Source organism: Osmia bicornis, chromosome 5 (genome assembly GCF_907164935.1).
Source record: "Osmia bicornis bicornis chromosome 5, iOsmBic2.1, whole genome shotgun sequence".
In the NCBI taxonomy this organism is placed as follows: domain Eukaryota; kingdom Metazoa; phylum Arthropoda; class Insecta; order Hymenoptera; family Megachilidae; genus Osmia; species Osmia bicornis.
The window spans coordinates 3263009-3289276 of NC_060220.1; the positions used below are offsets into that span (position 1 = coordinate 3263009).

Below are 26268 nucleotides of genomic sequence, written 5' to 3' on the forward strand. Positions count from 1 at the left end.
CTTCGATTCTATTTTCTTAGAAATTAGTCAAAATCCGCACAAGAGAGAATCCGCACCAAAAAATTATTAACGTAATTGCTCGATAAACTTGTATTCTCAAACCTGTGTTTTAAAAAGGCCGCCATAAATCAAATATTTTTAAAATTTGACTCTTGCCCCATCTATACAAAAACGGTGAAAACTATTCAACACCTTACCGACTAGGTTCGAAACGCGGGAGCACTAGCTCCGTTTATCGGGAAGTCGCTGAAATTACTGGCCAAGTATATAGGTTCAACAACTTCCCGATAGTTGACGCTAATGTTCCGTTGTTTCTGAAATAGTTGTCGAGTAGTTTCCGCCGCTTTTGTATAGTTGGTACTGGAGTCGAATTTCAAAAATATTTGATTTATGGCACCTTTTTAAAATGCAAGTTTGAGAATACAAGTTTATCAAATAATTACTTTAATAATTTTTTGGTCTTGTGCTGATTTTGACTAAACATTGTTCCTCTTCGGCTTTGAATCCGAGGTGTGATAAAAAGGATGCTTATCTTCTTCTACAGTACTTGGAGCAGTCGCAGTAAACGTCAGTTGTATAAAACACATGAATGAATGAACGTGCGGAAATAGGATGTGTAGTGATGCAGGTTATATATAGTATATGCATTCGTGGCAAAGTAGTTTTATAATTTTATGTGGATATTGTCATTTTTATACGCAGCTAAGCAATAATATAGTATTCGCTTATGTACCCTAATCCTAACATACTGGATAGTTAAGTGTATCAGTTTTACGGATTTTACACTATTCTATATAAAGTGCAACTTAAATGTAAGTTTTATTTAGTAAATACTGTAAGTAATTTAAGATTCAAGACGCGTAAAGCAAATGTAAAGGAAAATTATTCTTCGTATAGCGCACTTCATCTATTATCATCCTAAATAAACGAAAGATATTTTTTTGCATCCAATGATAAAAGAAACCTAGTTATATTATTAATTTTATTTAGAAAATTATATTTTAATTAATATAAGGTTTGTAAATTTGAAATGCTGTGTCGTACAGTACCGAGCAGACTTCTCCGATGAAATTGACAATGTCTGGGAGTAGGCCCAGTACTTACATAGGTAAATACAAAGGGCTATGGCTCCCCACCACTTGCGCATAAACGTTTACGTGGGAAAATTTGAATTAGTATTTGCTTTGTTATTCATACCCTTCGGTTATATACTAAATTTTATAATATTTAATTTACAAATTTATATTTATATTAATAAACAAATTTTAATTTATTACACTTTTTAATCTTGCAACACTATATTTATATACAGATGGATAATGCACAGTTAAAAAAATGTTTATCTGACGATACTGTATTTAATCTAATCAATAAAATGTTTATAACATTACAAGATAGTGAGGTAAAGAGAAATAATGTGTATCTAGAGCTGGTATGTATTTACAATGCTTATTCTTATGGATTTTTGACAGTAACATTGTAATAATTTTTTAGAATATAATATTAAATTCAATTGCAGGTAGTTAAAACATTAATAGAAAGAATGAAATCAAAGGATTCATTGTTTGAAAAAGCATATAAAGAAATTATTTTTTGTGGTAGTTTTTATAAAGGTACAAAAGTAGGCCATCCAAATGAATTTGATTTAAATATTATTTTAAAACTTCCAATTATCTGTGATTCTATAAATGTAAGGATATTATGAATTATTATAAATATCAATCAAAATATCTTCTTTTATTATTATTATTTTTTAAATTATTATATCTCTTATATTTTTAGTTTAGTCAAGTAGAGCCAGCTTTCATTCAAATACTTGTAAAACAAAATTCATTTGCATCAGACTATAATAATCTTTCAAATAAAGAGCAAAGGTAAACAAATATACAAGCTATAAACTATCAAGGATATTTAATTATATTTTTATAATGGTACATGATATGTACAATGTTTAATGTTACTGTACTTATTATTATTCAGGTTACTCAGAACATTTATGTATAATGACTTTCTAAACCCAGATAAATTTCGTCAATGGGTTGAAGGAATTATAAGTAAAGTTATTAGTGAACTACCAAGAGTTGGAGATAAACATTGCTTAGAAGTAAAAAATGTTTCTGCTAATTTTACTACAAGAATTAAAGTAAAAAAAAGTGGTCCAGCATTTACATTGATGTTAAATATCCCACAAGAAAATGATGAAATACACGTTGATTTAGTTCCTGCATTAGCTTTTAATATACATTTACTTAATGGATATCTTAAAAAATTAACTGAACTTCATGGAGTTAGTAAATTGTATTATTATGTTTCCTTCACTCTAGAATAATAAAGACAGTAGATTACAGAAAAGTTTCCTTCTTTTAAATTAATACACTTGGTAAATATAAAAGTCATCTTTGATAAATTAAATAGATATAGTATTTTTTATTTGTTCATGTGAATGTAGCTTCTCTGGCAAATAATAATGGTTTAAATGTAAATTACGTGAAATAGTAGAGGTGTTAATAATTACAGATTTACTTTAAGTATAAGTATGTTTAACTGTATGTTCATATTGTAGTAAATAATTTTTTTTCAGTATCAAAATAAAACATGTTATGCAATTCCACTACCTTTAAAAGATATTAATTCTGATGCAACTCGTTGGAGACTTTCTTTTTGCAATCAAGAAAAAGAACTTCTTTCGAAGTATGGCCGAATAAAGCCTATTATACGTCAAATGAAGGTTTATGCAATATAAAGAATATTGAATTTTTAATATAATTGAACAGTACCTTCACATTATTGTACTTGCAGAAATTGAGAGACATGCAGAACTGGAAAAGCATAGCCAGTTATTTCATTGAAACATTATTTTTAAACACATTAAACAAATTAGAAATGGATTTAGACAAAATACCTTCAACATTACTTTTCTACATGGTAATGTATACAAAATTAATACATAAGGTTTGCATGATACAATTATATGTAATGAATTGTATTTATACATACATATGTAGATGCTTAAAGAACTACGCCAGGCTTGTCAACAACACAAAATACCATTTTTTTGGGATGAAAGATATAATTTATTAGGAAAAATTCAAGACATCGAAATGTTTAATATTTTTTCACGTCTGAATAACATTATAAAAATTATTGAAATAAATATAATGACAAACAAATTTATATTAGCTGAATATATTTGTAAGTTCGTATTTTATTAAAGGACGCATATCTTTAATCTAAATATTTACACCAAATTTCTAATAAAATTATTTTTTTGTATTATTACAGTAACCAAACATGAAATGGAATTGCTGATTGCTAAACAAAATTCACCTGCTTACAGTTCTTCAAGTAAAGAAGACGAACCACAGGAAAATGGTTGGAGCTGTATAATATTATGACTTGATTTTATAGATTGTAATTTTTTTTTTTTTATTAGTGACATCAAGGAGTAGGTAAAGCTTACATTACCTATTTTATCAGTTGTTTGTTTATGAAATAATGTTAGTTTTATATTAAAATGATAATTTTTGTATCGAAATTTTAACTATTATATTTAACAATTCAGGTATCATAAACTACTAAAAGTATATTGTAATAATTTTATATATTTTGATAAAATGGTTTTCTAATGAATACTTAGAATTATAAATGTAATAATGATCACATGCATCTTTCCTAGGTAAAATAGAATTATATACTCTAAATATTGAATAGAAAACATCATTAAAAAAGTTACTGATGTAACATACATTGTGTTATTTTTTCTCTTTGTCATAGTTAATTAAAGGTGTTGCTTTATTATCTGCCCATTCAACAAAATAGTTCCCTAATTGAATTGCACAACGTATCATACTAAGGCAGTCTCCTTCTGCAGTATGAGCATTTTGCGGATCAGTTCCAACAATATGTTTACAAACGCTAGACAATTTAAAATTAACTGGTTGTTCACTTGTAAAATATAATTTTCTTCTTGCAATGCTCTTCTCTTCTCTTTTCTTGTGCAAATGTTTATCCATATCTTGTGGTTTTATAACTTGACTTTCAGGTGTTTTCTCATTCATTTTCTGCATTTTTTTATAACAACTAGTTTTTGGAGTATTAAGTATATTGGCAGCACTAGAATTACTTTCTTTATTTTCATGGTTATTCTTATTATACTTCTTAAAACTTGAATTCATAACAGAATCTAATGCATCAGATAATGCTTTATCATAACCATCATTTAACAAACTCTTAATATCCTCTTTATTAGACATAGAGGAAGTGGTTTGTATGTAATTTCTATTTTCTATTGCACTTTCTTTCAGTGAAAAAAAATCTTTAATTAGATTAAGCATGTCAATGCTGAGAACATCTCCACTGACATCCTATAAAGTATAAAATTAAATTATTCATAAGCTCAAAAATTATTATTATAAACTTATAAATACCTTATTAATATTTTTAAGTTCTGATAAAAATATTGGATAATCAAAGTTATTTCCATTGTATGCTACAAAACAAGTTGGTGGTGTTTGTCGATTTATAAAATTCATAACTAAATTATATGCCTCATAGTTAAAATATTGAACTTCTTCTAAATTTTTATTTGATAAACCTGTAATAACATGATTTTAATAAAAGAATTAATGACTTTAATTAAAGATCATTAAGGATAAAATACCTGTTAAATTATGAATTAATTTAGAAATATCTATATTTGGATGTACTGGCAAAACTAGCTTATGTAAAACTCTTGGTAAAGGATCCATAGTTTCACATATAGCATTTCTTGACACTGCAATTAATGATAGTTCTATGATCTTGGGCATAACTTTTCTTTCAATTAATCCGGTTGTTTCCAGATCAAAGAATATAAATGTTTTAATCATTTTTAAAGACTGATCCAATGCATGCAATTTAATTCCTATTAAGAAAGTATAGTTCATAATATTAATACTGTCAATCCATTCATTTATGTTATAATGTAAAAATTTATTTACACTTAAATTTTTATTTAATCGAGTTAATGTCACAGTAATCAGTTATAAAACCTACTTACCATGCATCTAATTTTTACATTTATAAATACTAAGACTTTTATTTGTATGTCAGATAAGCATATCTCTCATGTATTGGTGCCTATGTGAGATTAGATAAATACGATTTTTAAGATTGCTTTTTATCAAGTATATTACTTTCTTAAACATGACTTTTCTGCTCCCTCTTTGTATATAGATATACTATCACTTTTTTAAAATAAATATCATTTCGTTCTTTTCATCAAGTATGTTACTACATTAAATTGTGATTGAATTTTCCTATTTGCAAAAGATGTTTTCTATACGATATTCAATTACACATTGAATTAATATATAGAAGTAATTTAAAAACACCAAAAGGTCTGTTTTATAAAGAATAGTGCATAAAAAGGACTGAAACTGTAAAATTACAGAAAAGCAGCAGTTGTGTTAGGTTATCACATTTTTTACTACATAACACGTATTTATTAATTTAATTATTGATAAGCAAACATATATTTTAATTCGTAGTTATTTATGTTTAATAAAAACATGTAATGACCTATTTAATGTGTATACATACATTGGTATGTAAATTAATAAATTGATATCAGTAACTACAGATAGTAGAAAAAACTGGACATGCCCTTGTTCTCAACAGTTCTCAAAGGGTCGTGATTCACGATGATTCACGACTCGTGAATTTGTGCCTCGAGAATGAGCGCCATCTGCTCTTTTCTAGTATAAAGGTGTTAAAAACACCATCACCATCCCACTTTTCCCGAGGGGAAAATTCATATCATATCATATAAAGATCTGAAACACTTCACACTGCATGCATGCCCCTGCAAACTATGGTAAAACAAGCATGACTGTTATACGGGTTGCTCTCTGTAGGGGTTGACCTAACTTCACCTGGGGATCTTTGGTACCCCCAAAATCATGATCTCTTGAGAACAGTGGGCTGTTCTGTCCTTTCGTATCTGTAATCTCTGATAATTATTAAAATTGAAAAACGTGAGAGCTCTCTTGTGGAGAAAACATTGAATCACATTTGATCACATTCAATGGGAAGCAAAGAAGCAACCGGTTGTTTAATTTAATGTCATTATTGTAAAATTTGCTTTTTTGTATACAATGAAAACTACGTAATCATTTTAATTATATATGTTATAAAACATTATTGACTATGTCTGTGGATTTAATGAATATTGATGGGAATATAAAACGGGTGCAGAAGGAAACTTTAACCCCATACAAAGTAGCAACTGTCATTTTAATTAAAGAATACTGTAATGAAACAACAAAAGGTAACTTTGGATATATTCTTTTAAATATTGTAACATAACTTCTACATGCTACGATACTATAATATGTGTACTGATTGTATAATAAATTACTACAGAACCTGTAACTGACCAACATGTAAAAAGTAACATTAATAATGTATTTTTATTACAGCAATTGTTGAAAGACGTGACTTTTGTTTAGCTGCATTAAAATTAATTCAAGTAAGTATTGGTAATTTATGTATAACAGTTTTAATGAATTTAAACAAATATAATACATTACAATGTAATTATTACTGATTATTTTCAGTCACCTGATATGGAGTTCAATGCACTTTTGAATATACTGTACTCTCCTGAATATATTTTGCATCGTTTTGCTCATCAATTAGAAGTACAACTAAATGTGTTAAAAGGGAAAGGAGTTGAAGGATTATTAGATTTATTTGACAGTGTTGGACGTCTTATGAAACCAACAATAGATCTTGCTTTACCCGCACTGAATAAAAATTCTGTTCTTGGATTATATATAAGAAGAGTTATCATTTTTTTCGAGAAGTTACCTTTTGATCAAGTTGTAGCACTTTATGAAGCTTTAAAAAAATATTTAGAAAGAAGATCTAACGTTTCTGAAAGTTCTGGTATTTGTATGGGTTCAAAGGCAGAAGATTCTTATTCGAATGAGTATGTATTTATAATACATATAAGTTGCATTTATATTGTGCTCATTTAAACTGTAGTATTTTATATTATTAATAGAATTAAAACAACCTGGGGTGGAAGACAAGCTGAATTACTTGTTGCACAACAAGCGCACGCATTGCAGACAGATGAACACAAAGCAATGCCTCCTGCAGAGCTCCAAGTTCTTGTAAGGGAACTTTTAAGCTGTAGTCCTTATTATGCTGAAGCTGTGAGTACTGTGTGGTAAGAATGTTTTTCTGTTTACATGTTGAATGTAAACAAAAATCTTTTTATATTACTTACATCTTAATGTGTTTCAGCATTATTTAAGTTACTTAAATTGCTTAAGAGTTAATGAGTACTGTGGTGCTGTAGATAGTCTATATCATTGTTTTGATAGATTAGCTGCTATGGAAAATCGTTCTGCACCTGAAGATAGGTCCCGTATCTTTAGATATGCAGCTTTAAATTTAGCAGTTCTACATGCTCAATTTAATCATAAGTATGTTCCAATATGTTAATATTATGATGATAGGTTGAGTTGATTCCTAAGTAGAATTTATGTTAATATATTTTTTATTATTATTCTTTTAAAGAGAAGTAGCACAAGCTGCTTTAAAAGAATCTATCATGATGGCTCAAGAAGCTGGAGATAATGTCTGTTTGCAATTAGCTCATGCTTGGATGTATTATTTAACTACTAGGCAAAAGTAAGTTTCAAAATTATTTAATAAATATTGATACATGTAAATTATCTTATATATAATGTTTTCTTTTAGAGGGCCACTTATAGAACGATCTGTTGGTAAAGCGAGTATGTTAGGAATAACTCATACAACTGGATTAGGTCTTATCGCGTATGCTCATAATTCTGCTTTAGAAGCTAAGAATCCATCACAAGTGTTTGAGGTATGAATTTACATGAATGTAATAATTATAGTTCTAGAAATGTCGTCCTTGTTAAGTAATTAAACTTTATTGTAGACTTTGACAAAATCTGACGTTTTAAATTGTCAACATTCCATGACAGATTTAATGTCAATGACGTATGCTGAGAAATGTGCATTATGGGCGTATTATGGTAAAACCGAGATGTCTTCGGTTTGCGCGCAATTGTTACTTTTACATAATACAGGCGATAAAAAGCAACATATGTTCAATGGACCATCTACTTGCCAGGCTGTTGTTAATATTGCAAATATTTTAGTAGAATTTGGTGAATATTCCATGGTTGATATTGTACTTGCTCATGCCAAAGATAGATTTCCTAATGAACCATGTAATAAGGTATTATTTATTGATAAAAATAATTTTATTTAAACACAGTAGATATACATATCACTTTACAGTATTTCCTATGCCTGTTTAATAGATATGGATGTTAAGTGAGCAACTTTATGTATTCACACAATTAACGAGACAAGAAAAGTGGAGCGAAGCCGAGGCAATAGCGTTAAATATATCAAGTTTAGATTTATTGGAATGTAAATTTAGGTACAATAACGTTCTGAAGGATTATTTGAATATTATGTATTGGCATCATTTTTATATGGAAATTGAATTTTTAGGTTAGCAGAAGTTTATTTAGGGAAAGGAGATTATCCCAAAGGTTTAGAGTGTATCAACGGTATTGAAAAAGATGAACAAATTACACCTCAAAATAAAATAAGAACTATGATTTTATCGAGTCAAATAATGTGTGCATCTGTTTCACCAGAGAATAGAATTGCGGGATCCAATTCTTTAGTGCTTCTAAATACAGCCTTGGAATTGGCTGTAAAAAATCATTTATCTTACTACGAAGCTTTAATTAAAATGCATCTTGCAAATATTCAGGTAATTAAATTTGCTAATATATCTTTCTCTGTATTTTTTTCTAGTAATATCGCAATGATAATTATTTTTTCTATTAATTTTTAGTTAATAATGAATATGCCGACTTTAGCAGTAAACTTAGTGGAAGAAGTAATAACACAAATTTTAGCTCACGGAGGCTATTACGATCAGGGTAGAGCATTTGTTTTGTACGCGAAATGTTTAGTTGCTACCGCTCCAGCAAACGATAAAGTACGAAAAGAAGTTATTTTAAAAGCTATTAAAACACTTTCGAAAGCAAAAGATTATTTTATGAAAGTTGAAGCGTATGGAAGACTTCGTACGACATTATGCCTAGAATCTTTATTATGCCATGAGATTGACCTTAAGACTGAACGAAATCAATGTGCTTTCGAATTTCGTCAACTAGATCAACAACTTCTCACAAAGCTGGACAACTTGTCTTTATATTGAAAGCACAAGAAAAGAATAAAAGATACATGGAATTTAAATACCTCTTTTGTATTGATAAATAAAGTAATTAAACAGATCACTTCTTCATTTATTTTATGTTTAAGTATTAAATATTTATTTGCTTTCTAAAACACAAGATCTGTTTGGTGAAGAAACAAAAATTGAGGGAAAGCGAGGATGCGAGCAACGACAAGTATACAATAGAAACATTTATTTATAGAATCCGCTGCAAAGGTACAACGGAAGTTTTGATAATCTAGTTTTCTACCTACTCCGCGTACAGGAGTTAGGTATAATTCATGCGAGTTGTCTTCATCTTCCATTTATTTTGCACCGTCATTTTCTTGAATTCTTTATTGAAGATTCAACTCACACGAATCACGTAATAAGTGCACACGAGACACAGATAGGTGAGCGACGATACACGGAAATTGCAGGGATGAATTTTCACTAAAAGAAAAAACAAAAGAAGAAAAATTCTTTCTAGGATGATTAATCCCAACAATTTTCGGTGACACGTCAAAGACATTAGATGATGCTTTGTTGAGGAAAGTTTGGATGTGTATAAGTGATAGATTACATCCGGTACAACACGTCAAGAAACACGCATATAGGTTTTGAATTCTATCAGTGACGTCTTCTGTGAGCAATTTTTATCTTATTCAAGAATTTCCTATATTCGAAAAAAGCATTCCTTTTCTTTACAGTGTTGATTATCTTTTCTCTAGTGCTAATGGTGAGACTCATTTTCTTTTTTTTTTAATTAGATATGTTCTTTTTTCCGGAAACATCTTTTTCGATTAATGATTATAATAACTTATTTTAAATAAACTTGCAACATTCTTTTTTCTTCAAACACAGGTGCTCACTTTACAGTACAACGAAGAAAGGGAAGACGTACAAAGATACACAGCCGGGTTTACACACAATATTACTGTTTTTAATTCTTCTAAATACAGCAGTGTCACGATTTAGAAAAGATTACTATATTGTCACCATCTTTCTTTCCATTTGTTTCAATGCACTAAATCATTATTAAACTCATTTCTTCTTACAGAAAATCAGACAAAAATTTGCAGAGTTTGGGGTTTATAATCTTGTAGATATTTTGTTTATTTTAATTAATTCTAAATAAAATTTATTTAATAGAATCTTTCAAACTCACGTGACTATACCTTCTGAGATAAAAAGTAATTTTGTTGTACTTAAATAATTATTAATAAGAATATTATCATTATTTTTATAATATAAAGCAAGAATTTCAATAAAATTTATAATTCAATATTCCTTATATAAAATCCAATCGTTTCGACACTTTCTGGGTTATTGGAATAATTATAAAAATGCGTTAAAAATAATTGTCGGTGTGTCTGTACTATAAATGATGAAACTAAAGAAACAAAAGAAATTAGATGTTCGAAGCTATACGTACTGTGTTCGCGATATTTTCGTTCGAGGTAGGTTTTCCTTCATCTTTTTATCTAACGTTATTCTGATTGAGCATCTAAGAAGGGACAGACTTTGTAGCCGGGGGGCAGGTCGCACAAGAATCAAGCAACGAGAAACCCTCACCTCCAGAATTGCTTGTTTTATCATGATTATCCTTACTTCCACGGGATCCTGACTTATTCGTTATCGAGAATAGGACGGCAGGGAGGTCGTACAGAAGTAATTTACACGTCATTACAGAAATACAACGGATTGACAGAACAATCAAACTTCCATAACTCTTTGCACAGAGTTGATATCCAGAGCGCAACTGCCAATAGTGTCAGGTGAATCTTGGAGGTATTCTTCAGATGGTGTCACACCTGCGGTTCTCATGTCGTCCCTCACACGTTCCACCTGTACAAATACTTTTTATCAATATCTACAGAAAATTGGCTATCTTTCAGCCCGTCGGTTAAGAATAAACTTCAACCTGTCGCAGGACCCTCAATAAATTTAGACCAGCGACTTTCTTTAAGTCCAGCACGTTCCACTTGCCACTTCGAAGAAGTTCAGCGAATAATTCTGGATACTTTGAAACATCCTCAAGTCCTCTGGGTGTTCTGTCAACAGAATTGAATGATATATCCTTCGAATTGAGTATCATTGTTCGAGTTAAGTTACAATATGAATCTCGTTATTCATTGATTCATTATTTTATACATGGAATACGATGTTTGACGACTGCACATACTTGTTTATACCATCGAAATCGCCACCGACACCGATGTGGTCCACGCCAATTAAATTTCTAATGTAGTAGATGTGCTCAGCGACATCCGAGACGCTGGCTTGAGAGCCACACTTTACAAAGTAATTATAAAATGTCACCATTACTAATCCACCGTTATCAGCCTGCAAATGAAGTCCACAGATTAGTACAATTATTTAGTAGGAAATCTTTGGTTTGCAGTGTACAAAGTTGACAAGAACAAATAGATTTCTTAATTTCTTTTTCACCAAGGGGATGCAGAGGAGAACTCTTTAAAACTCGACAACAGAAAAGAATTGCTGGTGGTAAATGTTTCCAGCTATTAAAAGCCCATCCACCGAGGGACGAGATAATTATCTATCTTCCAGAGAAGAAAGTGTAGAAACTACAATTTTTCTTTTCTTCATTTAAGATAAATTAAAATTAGAGTCCATTATAGAATCCAAACGATAGTTACATTATTTGATTAAAAAAGAAGTAGTCTTTGATTTTTACTTGAATGCTGGTAGTGAATCAAAGTAAATCAAAATAAATCAAAGAAATATGTGACTAAAGTATGTAATTTTGTATGTACCAGCTGCCTCAGAATGTCGTCGGGAACGTTTCTCGACGAGTTACAAATGGCAAAGGCCGAGGAATGAGAAAAAATGAGGGGTGCTCTGCTGGCCCTTAAAGCGTCCCTCATGGTAGCCCTCGCTGTGTGACTAAGGTCTATCAGCATTCCCAGCCTATTCATTTCCTGGACCACTGCTCTTCCGAATGCCGTCAGACCGCCCCCTGGAACAAAGGAAACTTTACTTTCCACCCTCTATTTACCTTTGAAACAAGGTGAGAATTGTGCCCTCTGTATCTATTGATCTTGTCTCGTTTGTCAAACGTCTTGTGAGTATTATTTATCTTCGGATAAAAGAATGCTAGATCAAATATGATTCAATGGTATAATTTTTTGTATATTTTTCAGATTTTGTCATATCATTCATATCTGGATGACGTTTGAATCTCCATAACAATTCATTATGTATGTTATAATTCTTTGACTTGGGTTAAATCTGGTTTACCATCTTCATCCTCGTCTTCCACCGACGAACTCTTTGCCCAAGGTGTGTTACAGGTGTGCGTGAGCGTGAGATACCGAACACCCAATTGATATAGCGTCCTTAAAACGGCTAAACTACTTCCTAGACTATGTCCACCCTCCACTCCAATTAGGGAAGCTATCCTGCCTTTTCCGTGGGCCTCCAAGATTTCTGAAAATCGTCGACACACAGAACCTGAATTTTTCACTTCGTATTTCCTTGCATTCAGAATAGGAACATTGAAATTTATCCTTGAGAAGTATTTGAAGCTGTCAGGCAAGAATATCAGATTAAAAGTTAATCGAAAGATTTTACTGAAGATATTCACCCCTTGAAGATGCAGCGAACTGCATGTGTTGAGAGTATTTTTCTATGAGCCTCTTAATGAGGTCCACCTGCTCCAGAGTCAGCTGGACCGCGTTGAGATGCTGCGATTCGCATGGCACATAAGCAGCCCAAAACTATGAACAAAAAATCCATTGGATTATTCTTTAATTAATTAACTAACTGTCCTTTGTGTTTCATATATCGTACACTGGCTACGTACAATATTTTACCTACAATTAGGGTGCTCCAAGTAGATTAACTCTGCTGTTCTCTTTGTTTACGTTTTCATTTTATCACATTTGAATTTTTAAACAAATTATTCGTAAGAAATTAAAAATATTAAAAAAGTAAGAGAAAAGAAATCTTTAAAAGTATGGTACATATGGAAATGTAATTTTCATTGTGGGTCGTATAGACCCGAAGAGAGACAGCAGGGTTAGGAAATTATTGTTCTCTTTATTAACAGATACAAGAGGATATGTTTCCAAATATTTATAGCCACGATCTATGGTTGCAATTAGCCAGGCGAGCTCGAATTTCGGTTGATTATTGCAGTTTAATAAGATCCCTGTCCATTATTGTTTCCGAATTTATTACTCATTATTTCATAGCGTGCTACCGTGACAAATTTAACGATCGTGGTTTTACGCTTATGATTTATCGTACCGCAAATAATGGTATCACGTAGCGTCTATAAATAATCCTCTGTATGAAAATTTACTGAAACTTATAGTTGGATAGATCATTATGATATGATGTAATAAAGTGTCGTTAAAAGTTTCTTATTCAAAAAGAAAAGGGAATCAGCAAGTATGCAATTTGCAAATATTGCAAGTATATTAAAATTGCAAATATTTGCAAATTGCAATTATAGAACATTTCATTCATCTCTGCCCATTTGAATATTAAACCAACGCTTCCTTTGAACTTCACAGCCCATTAATGACCCACGTAACGTGTTAATGCGGCACGATTCCGCGTCTAGAGAAGGATTTAGCGCCATCGCGACTTCGTGCTCTCGAGCGAAGAAATCGTGATAATGGTGTACCCGGTGAGAAGGTGGTGAAAGTAAGATATAAAAACAGGAAAAAGTATAGGGTCAGGGAGAAATGCGGCCAGCTATGGTACAAAAAGAAACTGCCAGAAAACGCAGAGAACCGGTAACGAGCTTGCGGTCGAAAGCGGAGAGACAGAAAGCAACGCGCGGCTGGAACGTAATATCGAACCACCTTCCTGTTTCATTTCTGCACACCATAGCCGGGTGTTTCATTATGAGTGTCGCACGCCGTTATTACACGGTAACTTTCATAAAGAAAGGAACATTTTCTGTGTCATCGTTGTCATGTCCTTCTTAATATCGCGACTCTACGGGATATCCGCTCTGCCGAGTGGAAACTGGATAAAAATTCGAATATTACAATGTTTTCGAGTAATGAAAAAGGATGCTTCCCATAGTAGAACTAGAAATATTATTAAACCTTCTTTGGTTTATGAGGATCACACCCTGAAATTTTTAAATTAAGTATGCTTCGATAAGTGTTAGTATAATTATAAGAAAATTTCTTTAATAATAGGGGGTTGATGATATATTCTTTATTTCACCCTAAGACATTGGATTTACGAGGCAACTCCCCAAGAGTTACACTTACTTACTAATGAAACTTTATCACCTTATAGAGTCCGCCAAGCTAAACACTTCTGTATCACACTTTTGGGGTAGACAGTTAATTGCTGAGGAGATATTTTAACAATTCAAGTTAATTATTCGTTATATTCTAAAGTAACGCATTTATGTATGACTTCAAATCCAAAGGTCCATGGTTCGAATCACCGTTCCTCCATATTTTTTTTTTTCAGGATACTTTGTTTTTTTTTTTATCTAATCGTTATGATATAGATAATTATACATTTATTTATTTTTTTGTTCTCTTTTAAACCCTGACTTATTTCTTACTATTTATTTATGCATAATTCTTATCGTCTTAATGGAATAATAACGTAAAGGGCCAAATGAAATGCTATTTAGAAAGATAATTACCTGACCACCGACCATGCCTTGACGAAGTCTAACCAGATCAGTCTGACTCCAGGCGCTTTTACTCCATGGCGCGACCTGTCGTAGATCCTTATCAAAGTCAAAGTCGGCCAACTGATTGTGGACAAAGTTTCGAATGTTCCAGGGTAAGTCATTGTGGCCGTCGATCAGAGGCACCTCCGAAAGAACCTGTCGCACGGTCTCTAATCTTTCCCTAGGCGATGTCAGGTGTGAAATCTCGCCATCAGCTGGTCGAGGCCCAACTTTGCCAATCCAGCTTCCAATTGACAGTATGATCACGCTCGCTGTCCAGACACCGCTCTGACCACCACACTGCAACCATCGATTATTTCTTGTTAGTTGAAAATTGTTGGATAACAATTTCAGGAACTACAATTAGAGTACGTGAACTTTGGTTGAGGGTAGGTGGACTGGGAAGCTATTTTTTATATTCAAATTTACGAGGTATTGATTTTAGATATTTAGGTTTTATATGGATAGCATTCTTCGGTACTGCAGTAAAATTATAGTAATTAATTTACAGTGTTAGAGATATTATTATTGAATTTATTAGAAATTTTTAGAAATCTTTCAATTTAAAATAACCGCTACCAATTATACCACAGGCGCCATCTAAGAACTAAGCGCTGAACCCTAACGAAAACATTTACCTACCGGGGTTGAAACATTTTGTCGATTACCGACTGAGATTAAAATAAATTATTTTAACGACAGATGGTACTCGCAGCATTCTGAAGCGCGTATTATATGAAATTAAAAACCAATTTTTAAACAATTCCCGTTTATTATTTTTAGATTAAAATAGAAATTCTTTTCTTAATGGGTTAATTAATTGAACTCAGTTAAAAACTTTAATATTACAATGATTCGAAATTTCGGTGCCTTGAAATTTAATAACAAAATCATTTTATAAAATATGTACCAAATCTTGCTTGTTCTTAGATCAATTATAAAACAGTTTCATTATTTTTAAACTTGACAAAAGTTTATCTAATGACGTTTTTGATTAAAAAGTGATCGCAAGATTAATCCACCCTTGATTTAAAAATATATTATTTCAAATATCCATCATATGAAAATTAATAACATAAATCACTGGTAATATGCGCTTAACAATTACCATTTTACATAGACAGATAATCTTATCAATTTCATTAACCTCAATTATCGAGAAATTTCATTATACAAAGGGTCGTTCGATCAAAACTTCATCCGGCCAGTAATTAGATTATCCGAAATCTTGCTGGTCTACGAACTCCGTTAGTTCGGTGCTAGTTTAATCAACCGGTTAAACGCTGTTCATAATTGCGTGTACCGTGGGAATAACGATTTTCAAAGACACTGTGCCCTTTTATAAAATCTTCCTAATTACACACGGATATTAATTTTCGGTGTATGTATTTCTCATTAATCCACGGATGTTTGCTTGCATTTTGCTGTCAAGTTTGTTTCTATAGAACGAAGTAAAGCCTTCCCAAAGAGGCAAAGGCAAGTGAGCAGCTAAAGGGAACGAACAGCTTTGATCCTTTCGTCTAGAAATAATTTACTGTTTCGTCTTGTGAGTTGCAAATGTTCCCCGGGACACGGGTAACTGTCATCACAGGGCTGAAGGAGATGAATAGTTTATGATCTTCGTCAAAGGAACCTTTTCCAGCAACAATTGTTGCATGTGGTTTTCAGAACGCGTTCAACTCTATCAGATTTGTACTTTTCCCCTCAAATAAATCCTATGCTTTTATTTACCTTCAATAAATAATTTTTCAGAAGGGGATTATTAAAAATTTGAAGCTCAGACATGCACTGGTGTACTTAGATAGAGATAAAATATATGCACTGCTCCCTTAAGCTCTCTTAAAATTTTTATATTTTAAAATTGCATTAATTACATTAATTATAGAATTGTAAAATTTTTGAATTTCAAAATTTCGAAGGAATTTTTAAGAGAATAAGATACAATGAAATTTAGTTCCAGTATGAACATTTGTATCACTCACTGAGGAAATAATTTATTGAAAAAGATTTGATCAAAGGATGGAACATAAGATTAATCCTTATAATTGCACCCTTCTTCATCAAACGGGATCGCTTCGTCAGCGGTAATTCGTCAAAGGGATGACGGATTGCTTCTTGCCACAGGAATGATTGATCAGCTTGATTAAGACGGAAAATCACTTGTCAGAGTCCGTCCAGGTAGAAGACAAACTTCCCTTTTAATGTTGCTCGAATCGTAGGAAAAATTTGTTGGAACGAGCGAACGTTAAAACGACAATTTGATCTAATCGTGGAGTGGAAAGTTTCACGATCGTACGTTTCACACGTGAACTTCCATTAACCGATCCTTTCAGAGGGGCTTTCAACCTGTACCGCGATACAATGAACTTTTACTCTTTCGAATTACCGAAGGTGAATCTGGGAGAAAGTGTATCGTAACATTGAAAATCTGTGGAACTAACTTTCCAATAAATGGCGAGCACAAAATCCTTTCGAGAGAAGTTTCAAACTTTATTCTCCTTTGTGCAACGTACACTTCTGTTCAAAAGTCAGGATTCTGATAATTTTTATTATTTAAATTATACAGCTTCGTTGCTCAATATATTTACATTTCTTTAATCATTATTAGGATTGCAAATTATGAAAATTATATATAATAAAGTATTTAAAATATTCCAATTGTAAATAGAAAATATAGTTACATTTATATTTATTTAAATCTAGAACCATATTAAAATAGAATAAAATTACATTAACTAATGAAAATTGAATAAGGTTTCTTGATATATCATTCAAAGAAAATACTGGACTGCAATAGATTAAATGGTATCAGAATTTTTTGTTAATAAAATATATATAAATTTGTGAATGTAAAATATTATTCATGCCATTTGGTTAATACACAAAAGACTGTAAATGCACTAAGAAAAGAGAAACTGCAGAGTGCTGAACAATGTAGTTTAGTTGTATACAGCGTCTGACCAAACGGCTACCTCCACTACTTGCCCGCTAGACTGCAGTAACATAGCCGCGTCTGATCTAACACATGATTTTCCACTTGCCAGCGACCGAGTTTCCTACTACCCTATGGGAATAACCGTAACATGCTAATTTTATTTTATCTTGACTTCGTTACTAAAGGAGATTCCAAAACATTTCTTGCTTCATTTTCATTTCATTTTGAGTAGAGAATGGAATACATTTATTAAGAGTTTGATTGCCATAGTGGAAATGGCACAATATAATTGTAACTTATTTCTCAATTTGACCCATTATATTCAGAGTATGATTCTTTTATTTTTGATGGTCCGTTCATTTGTTTTTTAAGAAATTAATATTTTATTAATGCTATTTCGAGTTTTAAAAAATGTCTAATGTTGTCTAAAATCTTAGATTCTTTAATTATCCTTCTTTTAGTGATTAATTGAAGATTAAAATAAAATATCAATATAATTCCAGATTAAATTCCACTAGAGACTCACCGTAACAACCTAAATCTTGAAAAGAAACATAAATAAAATTTCATCAAAACTCCCAGGTGAAAATTTCAAAAAACGACCTCAAACCTGAACAACTTCCTTTTCCTATTCCCGTGTTAGTCAATTAATACTGGTCGTAAAAATTCCAATATCAGCCGACAACCTCGAAGAAGAAGAAGAAGAATAAAGGTGGAGGAGGTCCGACAAATCTTCCTCGAGGTAGCATCGACACGAAACCGGCTCGCAATTTACATTCCCCCGGGGGCGTTTTTATTAAAAGATCGTAAAAGGGGTTCGCGGAGCCCTCGATTCTTCGTTAATGTCTTCGACGTAGCAACGGAGACGGAGAAAACAGAAGGGACCTAACGACGAGAAAGCAGCCATTGCCGGAGAGGGAGCGTTGTGCAGAGGGGTGGGAAAGGTGGTTCGTACTGGCCAGCATCCAAATGTCGAGCGTAATAAAAGGTCGTATTAAAGGAATACGCTGGAAGAAAGTCACGGACAGTGGCAACAAAGGACGATCTATTGATCCGTGGCTGGATCTATGCATCGTATTCGGTGAAACCACAATAGGGTAGTTACATCGGACTAAAGTTGCTAACGACCATCCCTCTTTTTACTTTTCTCCCTCTGTTTTGTTCTCCCTCTTTCGCAGCTTGATTTTTTCCCTCATTCTATACGTGATCTGATTGAAAGATAATGAAATTCTTTTTTGTAAAAATTGAGAGCTTGGATAAAGAATAATTAACCCCTTACCGTTCAGGTAGGAAGAAAAAATAAGAACAGATATGTTAGCACTCTTTTTTAAAATGTATTTTTTAAAATGTTAATTTCATGTTTATAAGTTATAACAAAAATTGTTTCGTTACTTTGAGATAATTTGATTTTTAAAAATGTAATATAGGAAAACTCTTATGAACATGCTCTCATTACTTTTGTATCAGACCACGTACCTGTATCGTTACTTCGAATACAGGCAGGAATTTAATGTGTTCTCCCTCCACTCCCGAATTTATCACCTCGCTGCTCGAGACAGCTTCCTTGAAATTGGGTGGCAAGGGAGAGATCCACGTTGACCCCGTCGAAATACAGGGTGAGTTACGCCATTTGCGTTACGTAGTTGTTTTGTTGAAGATAGAAAATTCAATTTCACCGTACTTTTATGTCATAAAATCATCGAAATTGTCATTACTCTAATTAGTAAGTAGTACAAACGACGATAAATCAGACCAAGTAATAAAATAGACTTCTGTGGGTTATTTCAACCCTAAACAAAAAACGTATAATATGTTAAACTAGTGTGGTAATAAGAAATTTCTTTTAGGATGGAAATCATAAAACATTAATAAATTATTATAAATAATTGTTGCTTGGGATTAAACTTTGATATGGCACAATTTTGAAGAAAATTTCGTCATTTTCTTATCGATATACCGAAGTTAAGGAAAAATTCACGTGTGAACAAGATGCATTCGCGATGTTTCGTGAGCGTACAGAATCGTTTCGTCCGTTGGGTTCGCGTCCCCAGAGAAATTTCCATGAAATACTGTAGCCGGTCACGTAACGTGAATTGCGACCGTCGGAATTTCCAATTCACTTCCTTGACGCCCCGGCATTTACTCTTAGATTTCCACTTACTTGCATCCACTTTATCGGGCAGGTCGCCGACAGTACGTGATTCAATAATTTGAAAATATAAGGGGGGCTCGTGCGTGACGTGCCGGACGAACGGAGATGAATAAGAATTTATAGAACCAGAATAATCTGCAGTAACATTTCTTTCAAGTAATAAGTTTCATTTCCACTTAATACATTATAGCAATTATAACAATTCAAATTAGAAAATTTTGTATTTTTTTTTTTAGTACAATCTGGTGCTGCTTAGGCTTCCTTCGTCCCATCATTTATTATAAAAAAAAGAATACTGAAAATTTAAAAAATTCTAATTTTCAGGGTATTAATTTTTAAATTAATGTAATTTCTAATTATCGAATATTATTTCAATAAAATTTTCCTAAGAAAGTATACCAAATAAATTGAAGTCAAATAAATTCATTTGATGGATGAAACCATGAATCTCGAAAGGTACAATGAAAATGGAATGTTTGGGGAAACGACGTTGGGAATGAATGGGAAATAAAATCAAGCTTCCTGCAGGAACGTATCTACAATACCTACGTCATCTGGAACGAGCTTGAAACAACGGATGGCACTAATAAATCGTGATACATCGTTGATAAACGAACGCACTGTGAAGCCATTGAAAAAAAAAATGTCTGCAACACGTGATGGCAATTTGAACACGTTGTATCTCTTAGTTTAACCCCAGAAAAATTAGAAGAACGTTCGTTTTCCGAGGGTTAGTCATTCTGGGACGGGACAGTAATTTTTTAGCGGTAATTTGACGTGTCCTACAATTATCTGATAGGGCGATTAAGCACACTTAGTCAAGATAAATGCTGTTTAAACTTCGATACTTAGTATCAAGAAGTTTACAAGTTACTCGAGTAAAACTATCGATAAACCTTCTTTGAAGCAAAAAGTAACTGCTTCTGGGTAGTTTGATAATGTTACATCGAATTTGCGAAAGGGATTAGGTTTTGTGAAAAGTAAATAAAGATAATGTGATTAATTTTTTTTATATTAGCTCTTGGACGTCCAAAAGTGTGGACTGTCCTCCTAATCATTTTAAGATTTTAATATTCTAATGTTCTAAGATTCTCTTGTAAAATTTTGCGAATTGCAAGAATATTAACTCTGTTGTAACAATAATTAGAAAACCAAGCTTCCTGATTCATTGATTTTCATCAGATCCTTCCATTATAACAATAAAAGTTCTTTCTTTTTTTATTGTTTTTAGAATAATGTTTCGAATATAAACAATAGCACAGTGGTAGGAATATTCTTGAAAAGGGAAACCGTAACCGAATATGAGAGACAACAATGTGGAAAATAGACACTGCCGTAGGCAATACCGTCCGAAATCTGTACTAACATTTTCAACATTCTGGATTGTTTTGATACAAAATTCATGGTGAAGTTTCTCTTTAAATTTTCAGTTAGAAATCTTTCTACTGATCCTTCAAACGCAATGTGTTAATGCCTATAAGCCAAAATATTAGCTGTGTATCGAATGACTGATTTGAAAATGTAAAAAGTCTGACATGATTTCATGACATAAAAGTATTTCCAAATACCATTCATGACACATTAATATAGAGCTTAATGTTCATTAAAAATGACTACCTAAAGACTTCGATAATATTGTTGATACAAAATGGCGGGTTGTGGATCGCAACGAACATAAGGTCTAATACGAATTCATGATATAAAAGTATAACGAAATAGTACTTATGGTATATCAATTTGAAGCTTAAAGCTCCACGAAAATGTTCATCATTTCACCAAAACGATTAATCTCCATTGAATGCCCAAACGTTATCAAATTCAATCTATTATAGGTACAAGATTTTCTTTTTGGAACGATCTTCAACTCCACTTCGTTTCAAAACCATTCCAAAATGATATTTATAGACCATAGCAAGTGCTCGAGAAAGATAAAAGCTCGTTACAGTTTATAGTTGAGCCGCAGTTTATAATTTTTAACTACGGTCTCGAATCCATTCTGCTTTGGGTTTCAAAACGCGCCAGCCTCTCGAACAGGGCAAACAGCCCCGCGGTAAATTGCACTTTTACTTCGGAACTTTAGGCGGAACAACGAGCCAGGGCGAAGAAGCGGAAGTCGTTTAAAAATAAGATTACCCTTCAAGATTTTTTACGTTCACGCGGCACTCCAGCAATTTCGAAACCTTACGACGTCATTTCGTAACGAAGTACATTAGCTTTTTTCCTTTAGCCCCTGGCCTCACATTGTTCGTTACAACTATAGGAAACTGTGTGAATGTTAAGATTACGTTTCTACGTTCAGGTTAAATGACTCTTTCGTTTTGTTTTCCAAGTAGAACGACGCGACGTCCAAGTGGTCGTATAATAGTCGTTACTCTTCTAGATCCTTGATCCGTGATTTAATGACTGAAAAGTTGCTGATAACAGCTTGATAAGAAAATTTATTCTATTGGTAGTTTATCGGGACAGTGGTGGATAATTATTTAGAGTGATGGATAATTGGGTATTCGAGGGGTGCAAGTGATGTGCACTCATTGTCAATTTCTAAATTTTTATATTTCCAAATTACCAACTTCAAAAATTTGAAAGATAAATAATTTGTAAGTTTGAAAATTTATTATTTGGAAATAGACAAAAATCCGAGAGGTTTATCTAATTTCTACTTCAAACAAGAAAAATGTTCACCTGCACCCTAACGAGTAGTGCTACGCGTAGCACGTATCGAAATACAGGTTCAGCAAAGGCAAAAGAACGGCGACGAAAAAGGAGGAGGAGAATCAAGCGTCAAAAGACCCCCGAAAAAAAGAGAAAAGGAACAGCGCATTCGTTTAATTTTCGACGAAGGTAGAAAAATAAAATAAAAAAAGGAGTCTCGACGTGCACGAACACCCCTGGCTCCTCGCTTTTCCCGCGACCTTTTTATTTCAGACCAGTTTTTTCCCTCGTGAAACAATTCCGCGGTGCCCCTGTTCATTGTTGAATCACGCGATTCCTTCCTCCCCTTTTCTCTTCCTCGGCTGTGCGGGTAAAGGAAACAAAGAGGCCGAGAGAAACCCCGTGGAAAAATGATAAAACTGTTGCAAAGTTTCTAAAGGAACTTTGTTATTCCCTTGGCCAGGAAGATTCATAGGAAGTAAGTAGCCATGGATGACGGGGATGGTTCGACCATCAGCCAACTTTCAGTGTGAAACTTTCAGATTGGAAATATTTCGTGAAGATCTCTTTTTACCCTCGTCGACCCCCATTTCGCGTAGCATATAAATCAAACGATCGAGTGCATGTATTGCAGGAGATTCGAATGATGGCACAACTAAGACCTTTTTTCTGATAGAGTCTTTTGAACAGGACAAAGACTCTACCAACCCCTTGGGGAAGTGATAAGCATCACGAGAATGGGACTGTTAGATGCTCTTGATAAATGTTGTGGACATATATCTTGATTTCTTTGGATTTAGGGGTTGATCATCGGAGAATTTGCAGTGGATCAGGGAGGAACCGTGAAGAGTTGTTGAGAGAGGGATGAAAAAGATTTTGATATTAGGTTTTGGAAGATCGATATGCTTTTGGAGATTTTGTTAAATTAATAATTGTTATTAACTTAACACCCTTAGCATGACTTAATACTTTTTTAATATTAACTATAGAAAGAGTAATTTTTTAGAAATTTTATACATGGGGAATATCATTTTATTTTCCTGTCTTTAGAAAAAGATTAAAAATCTTGTTTAAAGTTATGGATAATGGGAGGGACGATTTAGTAGTGAAAAAAAGGGAAAGGTACCGCAAGGGACACTTGCTGAAAAATAGAAAAGCTAAGGTTGAAAGGATGACAGCGGCTCCAAACCGCTTAGCAAACATTTTCGACGTACACTCGTGTGATCCACTCAAAATTTTATGTACACACTGGTTAATATTAAAACCTTAATTAACGCTTCCCCACCAGTCTGCGGTAAGTACACTGAATTTATCAGATGAACTGAACGTTTCATTGTGTCTTTAATAATGTATTTCAATTTTGGCAACACCTGTGTTTCCCGAATGTTTAACCCTTGTACACAGCATGGGTCAATCGGAACCCAAACTTATAAAATATATACAAGGATATTAATTTAAAGTTAAATGTATGATTCTGAAAGGAAAGAGATTCATACATTGGAAGAATAATTTCTGAAAGAACAGTTTAATTAAAATCGAGTCTCTCTCCATGGTCCGTCGACCGAGCGTTAACATAAACGAAGATGTACGAAATAAAAATGCTTCCATTTACAAGAGATTGTCATCAATTACCACAGTGTATCCTCACCGTAAACTGTGAAAAAAAAAGCATAACTCCTGTGGATATCCGCAAATTTCAGCTAGCCTCAGGCTGACTAACAACGATTCGAAGTGCAACGTGTTTTCGCCGAAGAATTACGCGGTCTGAGGAGTGTCGTGTACCCCCGGAAGCGACTATAGCCGGTCTTAAATTTTACTTAACATTATCTGGCATCGGTTTGCAAGCGTGGATGCGCGCAAGACCAGCCAGCCACTCGTGCCGAAGTTATGCACAGCATTTGCCCGCGAGGACATAACTCTAAGCGCAAAGTTGGCAGAGAACAGCGTTGGAATCCCTTCCGTGCTAGAATAACCTGAAAGCCAGAATAACAAACCACCTATGTTACTGTTCATCCTCTCTATCTCCGTGTCTGTGAAACCCTCTCTTGAATTCGATTTAACGCAAATTCAAAGAACCCACCAACAACCTGCATAATACCTTCAAATTTCGACTTTTGTTATTCGAGTGTCGATCTCTGGAAACGTTGCATCAAGAGAATAGAATAAAATCAATTCAGGCATTTGTTGTGAATTTAATTTAAGCAAATAATTAACAAACGAAAATGAAAAATATCATGTCTGGTATTCTAAATAATTTATATTATCCTATCTGTCTGACTGTATATCGATGTTTCTACTGTGGCAGTGGAAGAATCTAAAAAAGACAAAACTTTCAGTGGAATATGATCCGTGTGGTTGAAATATTCTTGCTGCAAGTTTCGAGCAGCTAGCTGGCCCGATGTTTCGCCAGAACGGAGAAAACTAATTATTCATCGAGCCTCGAAGCAGTTTCCGGCAGCCGTAATGGAAAAGTTTCTTGCCACGAGACGTTGGTGTAACGTGTGGCGTCGGGTCGCGTACGAAACTTTTATTTACGGAGCGTGTAATAAAGACGATAATAGAATATTCTATAAACGGAGGGAGTAGCAGGCAGGCACAGGCTGGTTTTCATAACGTATTCCATTAGCGGAAGTTGTACGCGGCGAACTTCCACAATAGCTGGCGGGAAAAATGATAATGGAGCTGGAGGATCGTGGAGAACTCTTTGTAGCTCTCTTCAAACTGTCGATAATTGATATATAACATTTTCGATCGAGTAAAATTCTTTATTTTTTTTTTTTTATTATTGTTGTTGTTCGACGGATGAAGTAAAATCAATACGTGAACGAGTGTCAACTTTTCGAGGGGTTGTTCGAAATTTCTCCCGTGACAAATATAAATTTCTGCTCGCTGGGATACGGGAATGGAAATAAATATGCTCGGTGCTCGTCGCGAAGCGGATATTCCCGGTGACGGAATTTTTATGAGAGTATTCTGCACGGAGAATCGAACAAACAGGAAGGATCTTCGCATATTTTTGATTTTAGAGGATTAATGAAAATTACTCTTGTTGCTATCTTTGCAAGTAACGCCCCAATGCAAATGTTCCAATGACTGGTGTTTATTGGGGCAGTATTTCTGTATCTTTTATTTTTTTGTTAATAATTTAATAAACCTTTTTTCCCTCACATATATATTTATATTCTGACAAAAAAAAAATACATATACAGTATATACTGGCCAATATATTCATTTACTATTAATTAATAAAAATAATCAAACAAATAGAAATGATATTCGAACACCAAATGATCGTCTACCTAAACAAACCCTCTCTACCCAATACTTAAAGGGATAGGATGTCCTTTTCTAAACGAAACAAGGATTTAAGATCAGGATGGAAATTTCAGTCGCTGCCTGCAGGTGTTTGTTATTATAATTAGTGAAACGGTTGGAATAGCTGGACCGAACCGAGCACAGGAATATCGTGGGACAAGGAAACAGAAACGGAGCGGGATGTTACCCTTGTCGGTTGACGCTGTTATCTAACATAACATCGCGAAACTCGAAGAGCTCGTAGATTGTTTCATTTGCATTAGATATCATGCGTGAAAGGAGAA

At 33.2% G+C, this 26268-nt stretch overlaps 4 protein-coding genes across 9 annotated transcripts in view; 2 read left to right on the forward strand and 2 right to left on the reverse strand.

Moving 5' to 3' along the window:
* The first annotated feature begins 366 nt into the window (after window positions 1-366).
* LOC114876897 lies at window positions 367-3745 on the forward strand. The gene is made up of 9 exons (XM_029188804.2): window positions 367-812; window positions 1313-1432; window positions 1520-1690; window positions 1783-1874; window positions 1981-2287; window positions 2582-2728; window positions 2800-2925; window positions 3006-3192; window positions 3283-3745. Exons 2-9 carry the CDS (start codon window positions 1313-1315, stop codon window positions 3393-3395), a joined length of 1263 nt encoding a protein of 420 aa, XP_029044637.1. The 5' UTR covers window positions 367-812; the 3' UTR covers window positions 3396-3745.
* Window positions 3739-5777, reverse strand: LOC114876898. 5 transcript variants are annotated; one of them, XM_029188805.2, is made up of 5 exons: window positions 5581-5777; window positions 5039-5118; window positions 4661-4903; window positions 4428-4594; window positions 3739-4364 (listed from the first exon to the last, which is right to left on the reverse strand). In XM_029188805.2, the coding sequence occupies exons 2-5, from the start codon at window positions 5043-5045 to the stop codon at window positions 3753-3755; spliced, it is 1029 nt and encodes a 342-aa protein (XP_029044638.2). In that variant the 5' UTR covers window positions 5046-5118; window positions 5581-5777; the 3' UTR covers window positions 3739-3752. The 5 variants fall into 5 exon arrangements, with proteins under 5 accessions (XP_029044638.2, XP_029044639.2, XP_029044641.2 ...); XM_029188806.2 differs by having other exon boundaries at window positions 5560-5644; XM_029188808.2 differs by lacking the exon at window positions 5039-5118.
* Window positions 5778-5950: 173 nt separating this feature from the next.
* LOC114876896 (anaphase-promoting complex subunit 5) lies at window positions 5951-9335 on the forward strand. The gene is made up of 11 exons (XM_029188803.2): window positions 5951-6307; window positions 6459-6508; window positions 6597-6970; window positions 7046-7199; window positions 7291-7472; window positions 7567-7680; window positions 7750-7879; window positions 7955-8257; window positions 8343-8464; window positions 8539-8806; window positions 8891-9335. The coding sequence occupies exons 1-11, from the start codon at window positions 6187-6189 to the stop codon at window positions 9257-9259; spliced, it is 2187 nt and encodes a 728-aa protein (XP_029044636.1). The 5' UTR covers window positions 5951-6186; the 3' UTR covers window positions 9260-9335.
* Window positions 9336-10177: 842 nt separating this feature from the next.
* LOC114876909 (dipeptidase 1-like) overlaps window positions 10178-26268 on the reverse strand; it is an 87714-nt gene continuing 71623 nt past the window's right edge. For both annotated transcript variants that reach the window (XM_046285669.1, XM_046285670.1), the window contains exons 3-9: window positions 14901-15230; window positions 12864-12996; window positions 12518-12706; window positions 12034-12236; window positions 11442-11602; window positions 11181-11310; window positions 10178-11104 (exon numbers count right to left, since the gene is read on the reverse strand). In XM_046285669.1, the coding sequence (XP_046141625.1) occupies window positions 10973-11104; window positions 11181-11310; window positions 11442-11602; window positions 12034-12236; window positions 12518-12706; window positions 12864-12996; window positions 14901-15230 (1278 nt within the window). In that variant the 3' untranslated portion in view covers window positions 10178-10972. The remainder of the gene's footprint in view (window positions 11105-11180; window positions 11311-11441; window positions 11603-12033; window positions 12237-12517; window positions 12707-12863; window positions 12997-14900; window positions 15231-26268) is intronic.

Excerpts from the sequence above, each read along its gene's own strand:
- LOC114876897 (XM_029188804.2), top strand. The coding sequence starts at position 1,313 with ATGGATAATGCACAGTTAAAAAAATGTTTATCTGACGATACTGTATTT. Across the intron at positions 1,433-1,519 it reads ATAATGTGTATCTAGAGCTG|GTAGTTAAAACATTAATAGA; the intron begins GTATGTATTTAC and ends ATTCAATTGCAG. Across the intron at positions 2,288-2,581 it reads AATTAACTGAACTTCATGGA|TATCAAAATAAAACATGTTA; the intron begins GTTAGTAAATTG and ends ATTTTTTTTCAG.
- LOC114876898 (XM_029188805.2), bottom strand. Across the intron at positions 4,595-4,660 it reads ATTAATTCATAATTTAACAG|GTTTATCAAATAAAAATTTA; the intron begins GTATTTTATCCT and ends ATGTTATTACAG. Across the intron at positions 4,365-4,427 it reads AACTTAAAAATATTAATAAG|GATGTCAGTGGAGATGTTCT; the intron begins GTATTTATAAGT and ends TATACTTTATAG.
- LOC114876896 (XM_029188803.2), top strand. The coding sequence starts at position 6,187 with ATGTCTGTGGATTTAATGAATATTGATGGGAATATAAAACGGGTGCAG. Across the intron at positions 8,465-8,538 it reads TTATTGGAATGTAAATTTAG|GTTAGCAGAAGTTTATTTAG; the intron begins GTACAATAACGT and ends TTGAATTTTTAG. Across the intron at positions 8,807-8,890 it reads TGCATCTTGCAAATATTCAG|TTAATAATGAATATGCCGAC; the intron begins GTAATTAAATTT and ends ATTAATTTTTAG.